The sequence below is a fragment of the Lemur catta genome, chromosome 11, assembly GCF_020740605.2.
Source record: "Lemur catta isolate mLemCat1 chromosome 11, mLemCat1.pri, whole genome shotgun sequence".
Lineage (NCBI taxonomy): Eukaryota > Metazoa > Chordata > Mammalia > Primates > Lemuridae > Lemur > Lemur catta.
This window is the reverse complement of record NC_059138.1, coordinates 55842431-55857667: the sequence shown is the minus strand read 5'-3', so window position 1 is coordinate 55857667 and position 15237 is coordinate 55842431. Positions and strand designations below refer to the sequence as shown.

At 39.8% G+C, this 15237-nt stretch overlaps 1 protein-coding gene across 2 annotated transcripts in view; it reads right to left on the bottom strand.

Moving 5' to 3' along the window:
• DYNC1I1 (dynein cytoplasmic 1 intermediate chain 1) overlaps positions 1–15237 on the bottom strand; it is a 299869-nt gene that overhangs the window by 56807 nt on the left and 227825 nt on the right. For both annotated transcript variants that reach the window (XM_045565532.1, XM_045565533.1), the window contains 3 exons: positions 10574–10720; positions 5684–5797; positions 2993–3126 (listed from right to left, as the gene is read on the bottom strand). In XM_045565532.1, the coding sequence (XP_045421488.1) occupies positions 2993–3126; positions 5684–5797; positions 10574–10720 (395 nt within the window). The remainder of the gene's footprint in view (positions 1–2992; positions 3127–5683; positions 5798–10573; positions 10721–15237) is intronic.

Genomic DNA, 15237 nt, shown 5'->3' with positions numbered 1-15237 from the left:
GATTTAAATAAAATATGGAGAAAGTGATGTTTTCTCTTCACTGAAAACAGAAGAGAAACTTACAGATCCACTGTAAATTCCATAAGGGCGAGTACCTTGTCTTTCTTGTTGCCAAGTGTCTAGCACACAGTAAGTGCTCAATAAATATTTGTTGAATGAAATAGCAAAGAAAAAAGGACAATCTTATGTCCCTTCTACCTTTTTTAAAGACAGAAGCACATTTGAGAAATAGTGGTAAACATTTTAAAAGCCACCCACAGACATATTTCGCTTATTTAACAAAGCTGTGGTTATTTCCAGCCCTCTACGATCACATAACGGTCTGCATGCAATCATACACAATTAGGGAAATCTGAGAAAATATACCAAAAATAGTATATTTTAAAATTCATGTGCATAAGGTTTTACATATGACAAATATGTAAGGGGTTGTAGAATCTTAATATTGTGTCACCAAGAGTAAAAATGAATTCCAGTATTAAAACATTTGGGCCTCTGGAGCACAAATAAATGTCAACGTGCTGAGCAAAACGTGGAGTCACGCACAAAGCGCTGCAGCGTGTGTCCCCTGTAACAGGCACTCGGAAAGTACGCCCAGTGAAACTGCTAACAGCACTTCTACACGTGGTCGTTGAAATTTGTTCTAATGAACCGAGGAACGGGTCTTTGAAGTGGGCCCTGGTGAGACTCCACTTGCCCTTAACAGCATCCTGAAACGGTTTATAGGGTGTAAAATGAGGACCTTGTTTAATGCATGGAAGTGGATTTGCACCTTCTCTATGTTAGGTGAAAAATAGCAATGCCCTGCTTCTCCCTGTAGCCCCATATGACCCATTTATAATCACTACAAACCCAATGCCTGCTAGGTTATGACTTTGCTGAGGTTTGTATTTTATATTTCTGGTGGAATTAGATGGACCAATGTAAAAAGCAAAATGAAGTTTGTTGTAAAGAGATCTGTGATGTGTGTCCTAGGGACCCCTTTTTGAATCACAGAGCATATACTTGATTGTGCTTGGAAAGGACAATAGCCACAGGCCAAAAATATCCATCACAGAAAAGGTTATTCACATTAGACAAACTAAAAAAGAAGGAATCTGAAACCTATCAATGAACATGTTCTATAGCGTTCACAGATAAGGAAGGACCTAGGCATACCCTGGATTAGGTCAATTGATCCCACGCCCTGTTGGTTCCAATATGTGTGCAGGTAAAGCTGTGGCTCCATGTCTGGCCCACTGTACCCTCTGCACCTCTCATGCTACTTATGACATTCCACGTGTCTTCTGGATATTTGTGCATTTATCTTTCCCACTCTCATCAGTTTCTTAAAGACAGGAGCTAAGTTTAAATGAAGTCTGCAGGCCCTGTACCATCTAGCAAAGCACTTCGCTCAAAGTAGGTGTGGGGCAAATGTGTATGTGAATGAATAACTTCATCAGATCTTTGTATGCTTTGATAAGACTTTAATGTGTGCTTTTTGCCAGCTTCTATGAAGGAGGAACATTGGGGATGGAGCCGTGAGGCATAGCTCCCCAAGTTGCCTTTAAATCATGTGAGCAGGGCAAATCTTGTTTGTTTCTATGTGCAGAATAGCAGGAACATCACAGCTTGTATTATCTGAATGGAAAAAAAAACACAGAGCTGATCCACAGATGCTTGTTACCTCTACAAGTCACAAAAACACAGGAATATGAACTTGGAACAATTTGTGGTGGTTCCTCATTAAATCTTAATAGCCTGGGATGAGTGCAAGACATGAATAAATCAATTGAACAAGAACTACTAAAGCAAAAGGGAACTTAAGCACCAGTGTGAACATAGTGAATCTTTCAAAAGATGTGAGGCCACCTGTTAAGCTCTGCATGCAATTTTATAATCTAGTCCAAATTATTGGATTCCACTTTATCTTGACAGCTCTGTTTTCTGGGGACATTTGCCAATCTCTCAATCAAGGTAGAGTTCTTGTCACCTGGAAACTGCACAGTGGATTGTGTGACTCCTACAGTTCCAACCCCTCTCACTGGGAGGAATGGTTTCAAGACACTTCTGTATAATATTCGGAAACTGTCATTTCTTTATTCCCCATATAGACTTTTAGCTCCTCACTTACTATGTGCCCGGAACTTGGCAGGGAATCAAAGACGAAATGGAAATAGTTTAGTAAGAGAAAAATGGCAGAGGAATGAATAATGGAAACAAAATATGATTAATGATATTACAGAAGCATAAGAGAAATATATGAAATAGTAAGCCTTACAGCCTATAGTCATATTCTGCTTATTCTACCTTGATTTTCTCCACAGCACTTATCATGCTAAACCATATATTTACTTGCCTATTAGTCTTTTACCCTTAACCTGAACATAAATCTATGCCAGTCTTGTTCTTTACTGTATCCTTATGATGGTGTCTGACACATGGTAAGTTCTTAGTAATAGCAAATATTCCTTGAAAGAATGAATGAATAAAAGGAATGAAAATTCAATGGGACTTAAAGGAGGAAGTCTTCTTTGTCCAGGAGTCAGGATAGGTCTCAACACGGAATGACCTCTGTGCTGGCCCTTGGATGATTAGGAGGCATTAACCAGGCAAAACAGAGAGTAATGCTAGACTCAGCAGAAGCTGAATGTACACGTGCGTGGAGGCATGGAGGGAGGAGCAATATCTGGGGGTTGTTACCCCGATGGGCACATGGCTGGAGCCTGAAGGTGCGTGGAGAAGAGGAGGCTGGGCAGGGGCAGGCGGTCTTATCTGATATGCTGAGAAGGTTGGACTTTCCCCCTCAAGGCCTCAAGAACCGCCAAAGACTTCCAAATGGCCAAAGAGCAGAGCAGATGTATGTATGCTTTAAGATAAGGAAGACTTGAAGTTGTGCTGTGCATTTCTTCAGAAATACCTTTCTCAGAATGCAAGGTGGGTATACTCCAGAAGGTGATAGCAGACTTTGGGAAATGAGGAACATGTCATTGGTAAGAAAACAGAAAATCACCTTCCATGACGACAAGCCGTGTAGACTGTACCCTCCTCACTGCCAACCACGAAGTTATTGACGTCTCCTGTCGGGAAAGCCATTCCGGTAACAGCGACAGGCTTGGACTTATTGTACACCAGCTCCATGCTCTCCTACCAAAACATGGTGTGGTTACATTTCCATCTGTCAACTCCTTGCCATGCCAAAGATAGCACGGAAAAATCATTTGGCTAAATTGTCTGTTTGCTTTTCACACAGCATTACAAAAGCCCCCGGCTGTGCCAGAAACCACGCTTTACTGCCCCTGACATTCATGCTTCTGTGGAGCTCTGGTTTCAGGCCGGCTGGATTTCATCAGCATGTGCTGCTGCTTCTTGAGTCAGGCAGAGATGACAGGTGAGAATTTTGAAACTAATGGTGCAGAAACTAAAGATAATACTGTAATGGTTACACTTGTCAGCTCCAGGCTTTAATAAAACACACAATACCCTTGTATTTACAAACATTTTCAAAATCAATTGTTCATGAGAATACACATGTATTAATACCAGGTATACTAAGCACATTTGTCAAAGCAGGAGTGTGTGTCCTCCACGGACTAAAACCAGAAAGTTGTCACTCAGGTCATAAAAACCAGATTTCAACAAGGACTAGATTTCATGAAGGACAGCCATTGGGAGTATAGGCTATAAGCCTGCCAAGAATGATATTTAAATAAGTCTTTAACATAGTTAATGAAAATCTTTATTTCCTATAAAATGATTTTTTAAAAATGGAAATTAAAGGTTCCCAATTTTAAAAGATATACTGCTGAATTAAGTTTAATAACAGAGAAGAGTAATTTACTATAGCTAATGTTCCTGAGTACTCTGGCTATTTACATCCAACAGCCTATTTTGTGTATCTGAAATATTAATAATTTTGAAAAATCATTCTGGGGTATCATGAACTCCCATCTGGGCTATCACTACTGAACTCCCATTATAGTTTCTCGGGAGTTCAGTTTTTCTTGTACAAACAAATAAACCGGGTCATTTCAGCCAGGGAGTCCATACATCAAAAGTACATGCTAACAGCCTAGGCAGCACAGACCACGTGGTCCTGTGATGTGCTCACAGTTTGTGAGATCCATGCATAGCAAGTGCGTCAACATCTGGGCTAAAGAAGAAGATGCTATGACAATGTAATACAGAAAACCAGGCCACCCAGTGTTCTGTCCCATCATGAAAAATAGCAAGGAAGGCAAAGTCTCTTGGTTGCCTAATTGGGAGACAGAGGGACAAGGATAACTGTCAGTTTTTCCTACTCCTTCATGCCATCCACAGAAGCCAGGCCATGAAATTCTCAACCTCTGCATAGACACAGCAGCCTGTGGGTGTGCTGACAACCAACACAAATGGTCTTGAAGCCCCGTATAACTGGTTTTAACCTACACAAATACATATGCAATTTAAAAAATGGCCAATTAAAAATTCCTAAATAGAGGGTTTGCTCTTTTTATATGTTTATAAGCTCCATGCTTTTAAAATAAAACAACACATGGCTGAGAATTTTAAGACAAAGCTATAAGATACCCCCACACAACTCCAGACCTGCGTCATGTTAATGATTAGCAAAAATAGAGGAACTTCACTTGTAAGCAGCTTATTAGCACTCTCTCTTTTCCCCCTAAAGTTATAAAAAGAACTGATTTAGTCTTAGTATTCTCTGCATCTGTATTTTGTGAAGACTTAAAGGAGGTTCTTTAGTTTCCACATTTCCTTATGTATATTTTGAAACTTTAATGTCTTCTAAAATTGTGTGACAGGCATTCTAGGGATGTTATTCCAGGAAAGGGAATAGGAGAGTTAAAATTGAGAATTATCTCCTAGATACCTGTTACAATTTTCTTCATGTTTCCTTACATTTTTGTCAAAGTCTGTAACAATGAACTCTTCTTTCTGGCTTTTAGCTGGAGGATGATGAAGTACTGTTTTTCACACAGAGAAATGTGGAAAGAGTGTGTATGTGTGTGTTCGTGCGTGCAAGCACGTGTCTCTGCATACACACGTATATTTTGCAAGTTGCATTTACATGCAGACTCTCTCCCCAGTCTCTCTGCTTCTGCTCCTTTGTTTGGTTCCTATTACTGCAATCAGTAGTGGTTTGGAAACTTTGGAACTTTTTCATTTTTGACTTTTCATTTGTTGAGCAAGGCATGGCAGGAGCCATCCTAACAAACATTCCAGAGGGGAAAACAGGTGGTTTGACAAATTCTTCAAACACATAGGCGGTTGTCTAGGCTGCAGATACAAGCAAGGGCTTGGATTTCTGTTTTGCTGGGAGACGTTTCCTCCAAGGCAAGTACCCATAAGGGATTGCTCTGCTGAGCCCCAACCTCATTTGCATTTGTTTAACAATGCTGTAGGGTAAGTACAACTCATACCATAGGCAACTTCCATAATTACTATGCTTTAAAATGGATTATTTCATTTTCACTTGAAACTGACCTAAGGATTAACGTATTACAATAATTACATGATTTGTGGTAAAGGAAATGGGTTTTGGCTTCCAGAGGAGACTGCTGAAAGCAGGCCCCACTCTTTCAAGTGCATCCATTGGTTTTAGCTCCTATAGGATGTGAGGGTTTGGCTTTTAGGAACTATGTTCCATTAAGTAGGTGTCTCTTTTAACCAGGATGCACTTATGTGTAGGGGAAAACAAACCCACCTGTGGAGTTGAGAGCATGTCCAGGCTCCAGGAACACATTTTACCGTCGGTGGAGACAGTGATGAGGTTATGAGCATTCTGGGTCCCGACAACATTGACACAGTACACGGGATGCTGCGAAAACATAAACACGGAGGATCAGACACAGATCCAAGAGGAAATGCTTACACTTGAGTGTCAAACACATTACTCCAAAACAAGGATTAAAGAGTGACATAATCCTACTATAATACAAGCCTTAGGTCATTTGCCACTTTTGATTTGAACCTGATTTCTTTCTAAAGGCTCTGGCAGCAACACAGAGTAGTGGAAATCCTTGCAAAGCTTCACCTTGCTCAGCCAGATGCAGCGCAGTGGAACTGAAGGGAGCAAATGAGGCTTGGTGGGGCAGAGGCAAGGCAGGGAGAGGAATGTGGATAGGTCTCCACTGCAGAGTTTGGCTTCTAAGCTCAACGTGAGTGATGGAAAAAGACAGTCTTCCAAAGGGTAGAACTACTGACTTTTGGAAGGTGTATGTGTTACTAAATCTGGAGTTTAGTGAATAATAGTCACAGTGTCAAACATTTGTTAACATTCTTTATAAAAAGTAGTTAGTATTCATCTGCCTGTTTAATTTTGGGGGGAAGATATTGGCTGTGAAATTATTGGCACAACTTACCTAGTGAGATAAAATTAGGTCCTTTAATGTGACTGCAAAATCTAGGATAATGATAGATTTATTTTTCAAAACACCATTTGGAGTAGTACGGAGGCTTAGGTTTGGCCAGGGCCTTGAGAAAGGTCATTTGTACATCCCAGGAACTGAAAGCAAGATGCTCTAACCTTCTGTCACACTCCAGTAGGTTATTCCACTGCAGAATTCTAAATGGTAGGCCAAAATTATTTGCAGCTGCGCATTAAACACTAAATGGAAGGTTAGCACAAGCAGAACCTAGCAGCAATTTGGGTTAGATTTCAGGCAGCTTAGCTATCAGTGGCCAAACCACAACTTACTTGATGCTTCTCTTTGCAAATAGCTGACAGTCTAAGTCTTACTCTTGATGAGTTACTGTCCATAATACCTCGCCACAACTATAATGAAACAATCTTTAATATTGGAAAGTTAATATTATATAAAGGATGGTTCCCAAACTATTATTATCATATAAACCGCTGGTCAGGAGGAGCAGTAATAATCATCTAGTGAAGCTACTCATCTGCCTCAACCAAGAGGTGGTCCAAACTCCACTTAAACACCTTTCTTAAAGGGTAGCCAGATTTAACATTGATTCCTGGGGAGATTTTTCTTCCACTGATGAGGATAAAGAAAGTCCAAGGAAATACTTTTGATCTAGTATCAAGCTGGTCAAGTCAAAACAATACAGCTGTTTGAATATTTATAGATTGTTGTTTCACATTACCCCCTCCCCCCATAGGTCCTATCTTACTCAGACTAACCATCACAAATTCCTTCAGCTGTTCCTTGGGTACCTGGTTTTCAAAACTTTCCCATCCTGGTCAATCTCTTTTGAATATGCTGTATTTTATCTGAGTTCCTCTAACAGTGACTTTCTGAGAGTGAAATAGAACTGTCTACTCTAATATTACCAGCAGAACAAAGAAATATGGGTGCATTGAATTGTCACTTCTCATGTAATAAAAAAATACACCTGCTTTAATCCATCCTAAAATTACATCTGCTTTTTTGACAGTTACATCCCTTCTTTCACCCATGTTGATGGACAGTCAACCGAGTCCCCATGTCTTTCACACCACATTCCTACTGAAACTTTCAAAGGAATTAGCCCTGGTGGATCTACACAGTTGTAAGTACCACAGAAATCTGAAACTAAATGTTATCCTGATCAGCTCTCTAAATATCAAGAGGACTGATTGATTGTGGGATGACAGACAATACTCTTTCCCAGTCTCTGGTGTATGTGGAACCTGAGACAGTGTACAATCAAACTCTAGCCTAGAGCCACACAATGTGCAAAGCTTTGTGTGGAAATCAAATGGAAGGATGTATGTAACAAATTCTCACCTAAAAACAGTAGGCTTGGTAAACCTGAAGAATGGGAAAGCAGGGTCCAAATACTCTATGAACTCAATATCCATCTAACCATGGGGCTTCTCTGTTAATCACTGAACATCAACACAAATCTCTAATACATTAGGACTTAGAAGGCACAGTAGGGAAAGAAGGCAGGAAGAATACGTAGAGCCAAACAGCCAGAGAAGGAGTGTGTGTGGCAGCCTCTCCTGGGCTTTAATCAGAGCTACTGGCCTGCACTTCCATGAGTAATAGAACTCGGTTTAAAAGAAAAAAGAGAGATGTAAAGAAACCAAAACAGAAGCAGACACTGCAGCATGCCTACACACCACACACATACACACACACACACACATATACAGCTCTACTTAATGGAAAGAAAAAAGCAACAGTATAGCTTATTTTTCCAGTAAGGATGACAGATTGTTTTTATTTATTTTAGGAATAAACTAATTGTGTGGCAGAAGGATTTTTCTTTTAATTATGATTTCCTGTTGTCCCAAATGCATATGTGTGGTGGGTGTGAAAGGAAATTAGTTAGTAATTTGCGGTGAGTCTCTTTTTCCTTTCTGATCCTCATACCAACCAGTCAGGCAATAATGGAAGTGGAAAGATAATCACAAAATTAACTGTGTGCTTTTAGCTAGGGATTAGATAAAACACAGTAAAAGAGAAAAGTGGACATATTTTTGTTTATTTTCTAACAGAAATAATGCCACTATGTTTGATAATAATAGTATTTTAGTTGTGATGATCACACTCTTAAGTTACTTGAAAAAGAATGGTTAACTCTTTGGAAGAGTCCCTGGGTTAGGATTCTCCCCAAAAGCTTATTGCTAAATGTTCTACCATTTGGATTAATAATTTTGGAAATTTCAAAAGGTATGTTCACAATGCACCAGACATCCACATAGAGTCAAGAAGTAGTTTCACACTACTTGAGCAAACACCTGCATTAAGCCTGTCTTCTCCTGTGCCACAATTTTCTGTAATTAGTTTGGAAAAATAGGGTAGGCAAGAGCAATTTCCCAAAATTCCCAAGAACTAGTTTCACCTGTGTGTCTTCAGCCCCCATCAATCAAAATTAGGACAGACTTGGTATTTGTCATTTCCCATTGTCAATCTTACAAGAGTGAAAGAATTTTCTTCCTCATGGTCTCAGCTGAAGCAGCTAGCAGTTCTTTTTCAAGCCAGAATGATTTTGAGGCCAGTAGATGAAACAGATGAGGCAATCACATTAAGGAAATTGAAAACAATAGTAGAGCTGTATCCTTGGGCATAATTTGGGCATTTCAGAGAAAGAACATCAGTTATCCTGAATGTCAAGGTAGCAAGGATTGATGGAGACATGCCTGTCTTCTCATTCCTCCTAACAATTGCTATACACACCTGTCATTCTCTTAAAGGAAATGACAGAATAGTTGTCTCATGAAGACTACACTGAACCTCTTCTACTAAATTATGGGTAATGGTTTTGAGATGTTGACTTCTAACCCTAGGGATTATATTGTCACTGTAGACTTTACATTGAGACTTACATCACACATTCCAGAATTTAAAGCCATAGTACTCCCTTAAATCTCAAATGGAAAAGGCCTATTGGCAAAAGTCCCATATATACCATCGCTAGACATGAAATACTTACCCTTCATGCTTTATTTGAAAATATGTATTTCTATTTTATAACGTAAATGCGAAGGGTTTCTATAGGAAAACAATTCCACAGATGCCTCTTCCAAAGTTTCTCTTCACTGGTGGTCTTTGGGGCATCCAAGGAGATCCTTTCTACATGCTAGAACATGTAGGTTATTAAGAGGTATCTGTAAACCCAGTGCTTCATTGAACTACTTTTCACTCAGCTTTCTTTTAGTCAGTCAAGACACAATAACTATAACATAGACACTTCTTTTTTAAATTTCATAATATTATAGGGGTACAAATGTTTTGGTTACGTGAATTTCTTTTGTACATTTTGATTCAAAGTTCTAAGTGTGCCTATCACCCTAATAGTGTGCATTGTACCTGTTAGGCGTGAATTTACCCTTGCCCTTCTCCCTCCTCCCCCCCTGCTTTATTTCCGTTGAGTTTTAGTATTATATGTGCATGACTGTTGGTCGATTAGTTCCCAATTTAATAGTGAGTACATGTGGTATTTGTTTTTCTATTCTTGTGATACTTTGCCTAGAAGAATGGTCTCCAGTTCCACATAGGTTGTTATAGGGCCAGGCGAGGTGGCTCATGCCTGTAATACTAGCACTCTGGGAAGCTGAGGCGGGTGGATCGCTCAAGGTCAGGAGTTCGAGACCAGCCTCAGCAAGAGCGAGACCCCATCTCTACTGAAAAATAGGAACAAATTATCTGGCCAACTAAAAATACATATAGAAAAAATTAGCCAGGCATAGTGGCACATGCCTGTAGTCCCAGCTACTCGGGAGGCTGAGGCAGAGGATCGCTTAAGCCCAGGAGATTGAGGTTGCTGTGAATGAGGCTGACGCCACGGCACTCATTCTAGCCCGGGCAACAGAGCGAGACTCTGTCTCAAAAAAAAAAAAAAAAAGGTATTAGTTCACCACTCTATTTAATGGCTGAGTAGAACTCCATGGTATACATATGCCACCTTTTATTAATCCACTCAAATACTGATGGGCACTTGGGTTGATTCCACAACTTTGCGATTGTGAATTGTGCTGCAATAAACATTCGAGCACACGTGCCTTTTTGATAAAATGACTTTTTTTCCTTTGGGTAAGATGCTTATAACTTGTTGTTACTGGAAACATCCATGCTTTTGTGAGTTGAGCTCTTTCCTCTTTCAGGGCTGGGATGGCTGAGAAGGTTGTGACAAAACTTTGACTTACCGTGTGTGCAGCAGCAGACAACGGTGTCCGCTGCACCGGCGTCCTTCGATGACTTCGATTGTCCCAGAGGACAATCTGGCCCGAGTAAGTGCCACCAACCACCAAGTTAGGATGGAAACGGGCGAAGCAGACAGACATCACAGACGACTGTGAGGAAAAAGGAGAGAGAGAGGCTCTGTGAATGCATGTCCTGTAGAAGGCTTGTTTCTTCCGGAACAGGAAACAGGTCATCACATAAATGCAACACATCCTGGACAACATACAGCCATTTAAAGCTGGGACTGTGAAGTGCATAGTTAGGGAATTTTGTTCATAGACACAGGGCTTTCTCTTGACAGGCTGGTCAATGGTTACCACTTGAACTCTGAAATTTTAAGTCCTGGCCATGTCACCAAATAGGCATAAAACCTATCTTAAGTACATCATTTTTTTTGTGGTCTGTAAAGTTTGTCCTGTGGACATTTCCCATTTATTGAATAAAGTTGCAACAGAACAAATATTGATTCTCCACTGAAGCCTTCACAAAGCACTTGTTTACTTTGAGGGCATGTCCACATCAAGTTACACAGTTTGCAGTGTTTGTAAGGTCAGAGTAATTCTAGCTTCAAGGATTTTAAGATGGGGTCCTTTGTTGTTGTTGTTTTTTGTTTTTGGCTTAATGTAGACTTCTAAGAAGTACACTGACCTCAGACTGATGCAACTGGCTCCTCCCCAGATTCCTGAACCTCCCACGGGTGTTCTCCCTGACCTTCGTCCTGCCCACTTCAGACAATTCTTCATGTTATCCTTCGCCTATTTTAACAAACAGCCCGAAACGGATTTCTGTCCGACTCTGCCATGCTCTATCATAGTCTGTCACAAATGTCATTTCTGAAACTCCACAACAGACTACTGGGCACCACATTTTTGTAGGAAATTACTCAGCTGATATAGAACCATGATGCACTTAAAATCAGACAAGTTACTGTTTCACATCTGCTAAGTCTATTTTGATTCCTGCAGTACTTTGCATATTTGCATTTATAAGTGGAAGTAATTGTTTTTAATAAATACCTTTCATTTCTTCATTTAAATTCAATGAACATACATTAAGAACTTACTATGTGTAAGAAAGCCATTGTACCAGGCACGGTGGGAATAAAAAGGTAGTCATTGCCCTCAACAAACTTGCACCCTGGTAAGGGGAACTAGAAAAACAAGGATGCAGATGAACAGAGCTGCTCCTAGTTCATACAGTGCCTTTGTGTGAAATAGAAAAAGGTGCCCCTCTGCACAGACACAGCCATGGGGGCAGTCACGTGCCTTGGCAAGTGGAGAGCAAGATGGATTTTTGCCCTTACTTCTCCCTTGGTCTTGACATGCTTGTGCAGGGGACAACTTGGACACCCAAGTGTCTTGGATACTATTACATGTTATGACTAAATCCTGGGGACACGTGTGTGTGTCTGTGTGTGTGTGGGAGGAGGTGGGTGGAAGGGGAAGATTTGTTTTAGTTAAGAGAGGAGAGAGGAGGATGGAAAGACCTTGGTTAGAAAGACCAGCTGGGCTGGGTGTGGTGGCTCGCCCCTATAATCCTAGCACTCTGGGAGGCTGAGGCAGGAGGATTGCTTGAGCCCAGGAGTTTGAGATCAGTCTGAGCAAGAGTGAAAGCCCAGGAGTTTGATGTTGAAGTGAGCTACGATGATGCCACTGACGATGCCACTGCAGTCTACCCAGGGTGACAGAGGGAAGGTGGTGTGTCACTGTGTCATACCTTGAAGTCTATATGAAACATTCAGCAAGTGGAGAGATGGGATAATGGGGAGAAAGGACTGGAAGCAGCAAAAGAGAGACTGGTGAACAGTTAGTCCAGAGTCTTTTCCAGCTGGGAGGGAGCTTGTGTGGAAGAGGCAGGTAGTAGGAAATGTGGCTGAGGAGGTCTCCTGGACTGGACAAAAGAAGGCCTTGAACGGCACTATTTGGATTTTTTTCTGTGGGCAATGGTTAGAAATCCCAGCTTTCTGAGCAAACAAGTGAGAGGATAAAAAGTTGTATTGCTAAGCCAGCAAAGTAGTGATTAAAAAGAAATTATCACCTCTTTTGTCAGATTGGTAAGCTAAACATCCATTTCTAAAAAAAGCCCCAAAACAACAAAAAAAATCCAGACCTACTATCTAACTAAGGCTTCCTAGTCAGAAACAGTCTTAGATACTCTGAGGGAGAAGAAAGAATGTAGACTATTTTTTGATGTCACGTTTTCCTAGTTTGAATGATTTTCAGTTCCAATTCCTTGAACACAATTCGATGGAGAACATGCTCGTGCCCCAATCTGGTTTTCATAAAGTTCAAGAGTAACTCTCAATAATGATCCTGAATTAAAGAAAAAGAAAATAATGCTGGTCAGCTTCTTGTTTTACACATCCCACAGAAATGATTCTTAGTTTTCAATTGATGAAATTCTTATGTTGCTGGAGCTATGTTGAAGAGTTTTTTTTTTTAAGCTTCAGAAATACTTAAAATTATCAAGGTGGTATCAACAATTGAATTTACCAAAGCTCAAATCAATATAGACAAAGGAATATCATTCAATTTAAAAAATCCAGAATTCAACCTCTTGATTGCGTCTGTGTTTCAGTTACATCCCAACACGTACCCCTCCTAATTTTGCAGTTTGTTGAGAGACTAAACCAGAGAAAAACAAACAGTGGAAGTATTTCTACGAAACTGAAACACGTAGTTGGCAGTCAGCTAGAATACACCCCACAGGATAAGAACTCTACCGACTTTATCATTCACCCATTTGTTCACTCTTCATTCATTTTTTCATCCAACACTTAGCTCCAGCTGAGGTCAACTAAACCATTTCAAAAAATTTCAAATGTCACAAAAGCCCTCCATCTCAAATTCAAAATTCTATTTAAGTTCTATAAAAGTCAAATTAATGCTAAAAAAGAATAACAACACCTTGAAGCACCAGAGTTCTGCCTCCAGAGCCTACTTTGTTTTGTTGCAAACCAATTTTACATCTCCATGATGAAAAAGAGTAGCTATGTTTATTTTCATTTTATATTTGGAAGATGAGATATAGTTATGTTCATCAATTTCACTTACCTTTTAATTTCAACACATTAATTATAACATATATTATATGCATTGCATGATGTATATGTTTAAAACTATACATATATTCATATACATATATGTATATGTTTTTTCTGTGTTCAGCACAGATCTCCGGGGTACATCACACTTGACACTATCATTCATATGGAAACACTAAGGCAGTATGATCTCAATTACATAGATGTAAACTTTAGAATTTGGTCATTTCACAAGATGTTTGTATGTATGCTGATGTTTGATGTAATGGTGGCAAACATTCGGATGATTGACTCAGTTTTTATTTTTCATCCAAATGTTTAGGTGCTTAGACACATGGGATCGGCCCTCCCACTGCAGGCCTGACAAGGAGAGCCCCTCTTCCCATTTGGAGAGTCTGCACCACCCTCCTCAGAGGAAAGGCTCTTGGAAAATGCCTGCCACCTCCTGCTGTTCCTGCAGCTATGGATCAGTCACTGCTGTTGCCAATTGTCATGGAATTTACTGTCAGATGATATCATCCTGTCAGTTACATCCATTTGGTAAAAACTAAAAAAGCATTTCAGAAAAATTGGTTGACACTACTAAAAAATATGACATTCTTTGGTTCTTTGGTCCTCATTTTTTTTTCTTTCTTTCTTGTTTTTTTTTTTTTTTTTTGTTTGGAGACAGAGTGTCGCTCTGTCACCCGGGCTAGAGTGCTGTGGCATCAGCCTAGTTCACAGCAACCTCAAACTCCTGGGCTCAAGATATTCTCCCAAGTAGCTGGATTACAGGTGCATACCACCACACCCAGCTAATTTTTTCTATTTTTAGTGGAGATGGGGGTCTTCCTTTTGCTTAGGCTGGCCTTGAACTCCTGACCTCAAGTGAGCCTCCCATCTGGGGCTCCCAGAATGCTAGGATTACAGGTGTGAGCCACTGTACCCGGTCTTGGTCCTCATTTTTAACAGTACATTTTTCTAAAGACAATAAGTTATTCAATGTTAAAATAAAGAATTATTAAACTGTGATTGATAAAATTTAGGCAAAATTAATTGGAAACAAGAAGTTTCCTTACCTTGCTATTTTTTGCTCTATAAGAATGCATATGCGTATAGATACTTCTGTAGTTTTTAACTTTTTACCTATTTTATTTTATCCTTTAAAATGTTATAACCTTACAATTATTTTGAAGAATAATGTATGGCCTTTGAAAATTCAAATCAAATAGTTTACATGAATGGGAAATAATTATAAAGTTGGTGACAATTTTTGGACCATGTTAACTGCCTAATCAAAGGAAGCTTTCTTGACACTACAGTTGAACTTTGTTTTTATAAGGCTAGTGATTGCATTCCTGTGGCCATGTCGTTGATCAAATCAGGGGACCAGAAATACGATAAACTCATACGTTAAAAACTTTATGCAAAACTGGTGAACCTAGAACCAAACTAAGTGCCCATAAATTCATGAGTGGATAAAGCAAATGTGGTGTATATACACCATGGAGTACTCCTCAGCCATAAAAAGGAATGAAACAATGTCATTTGTAGCAACTTGGTTGAAACTGGAGACCATTATCCTAAGTGAAGTATCTCAGATGG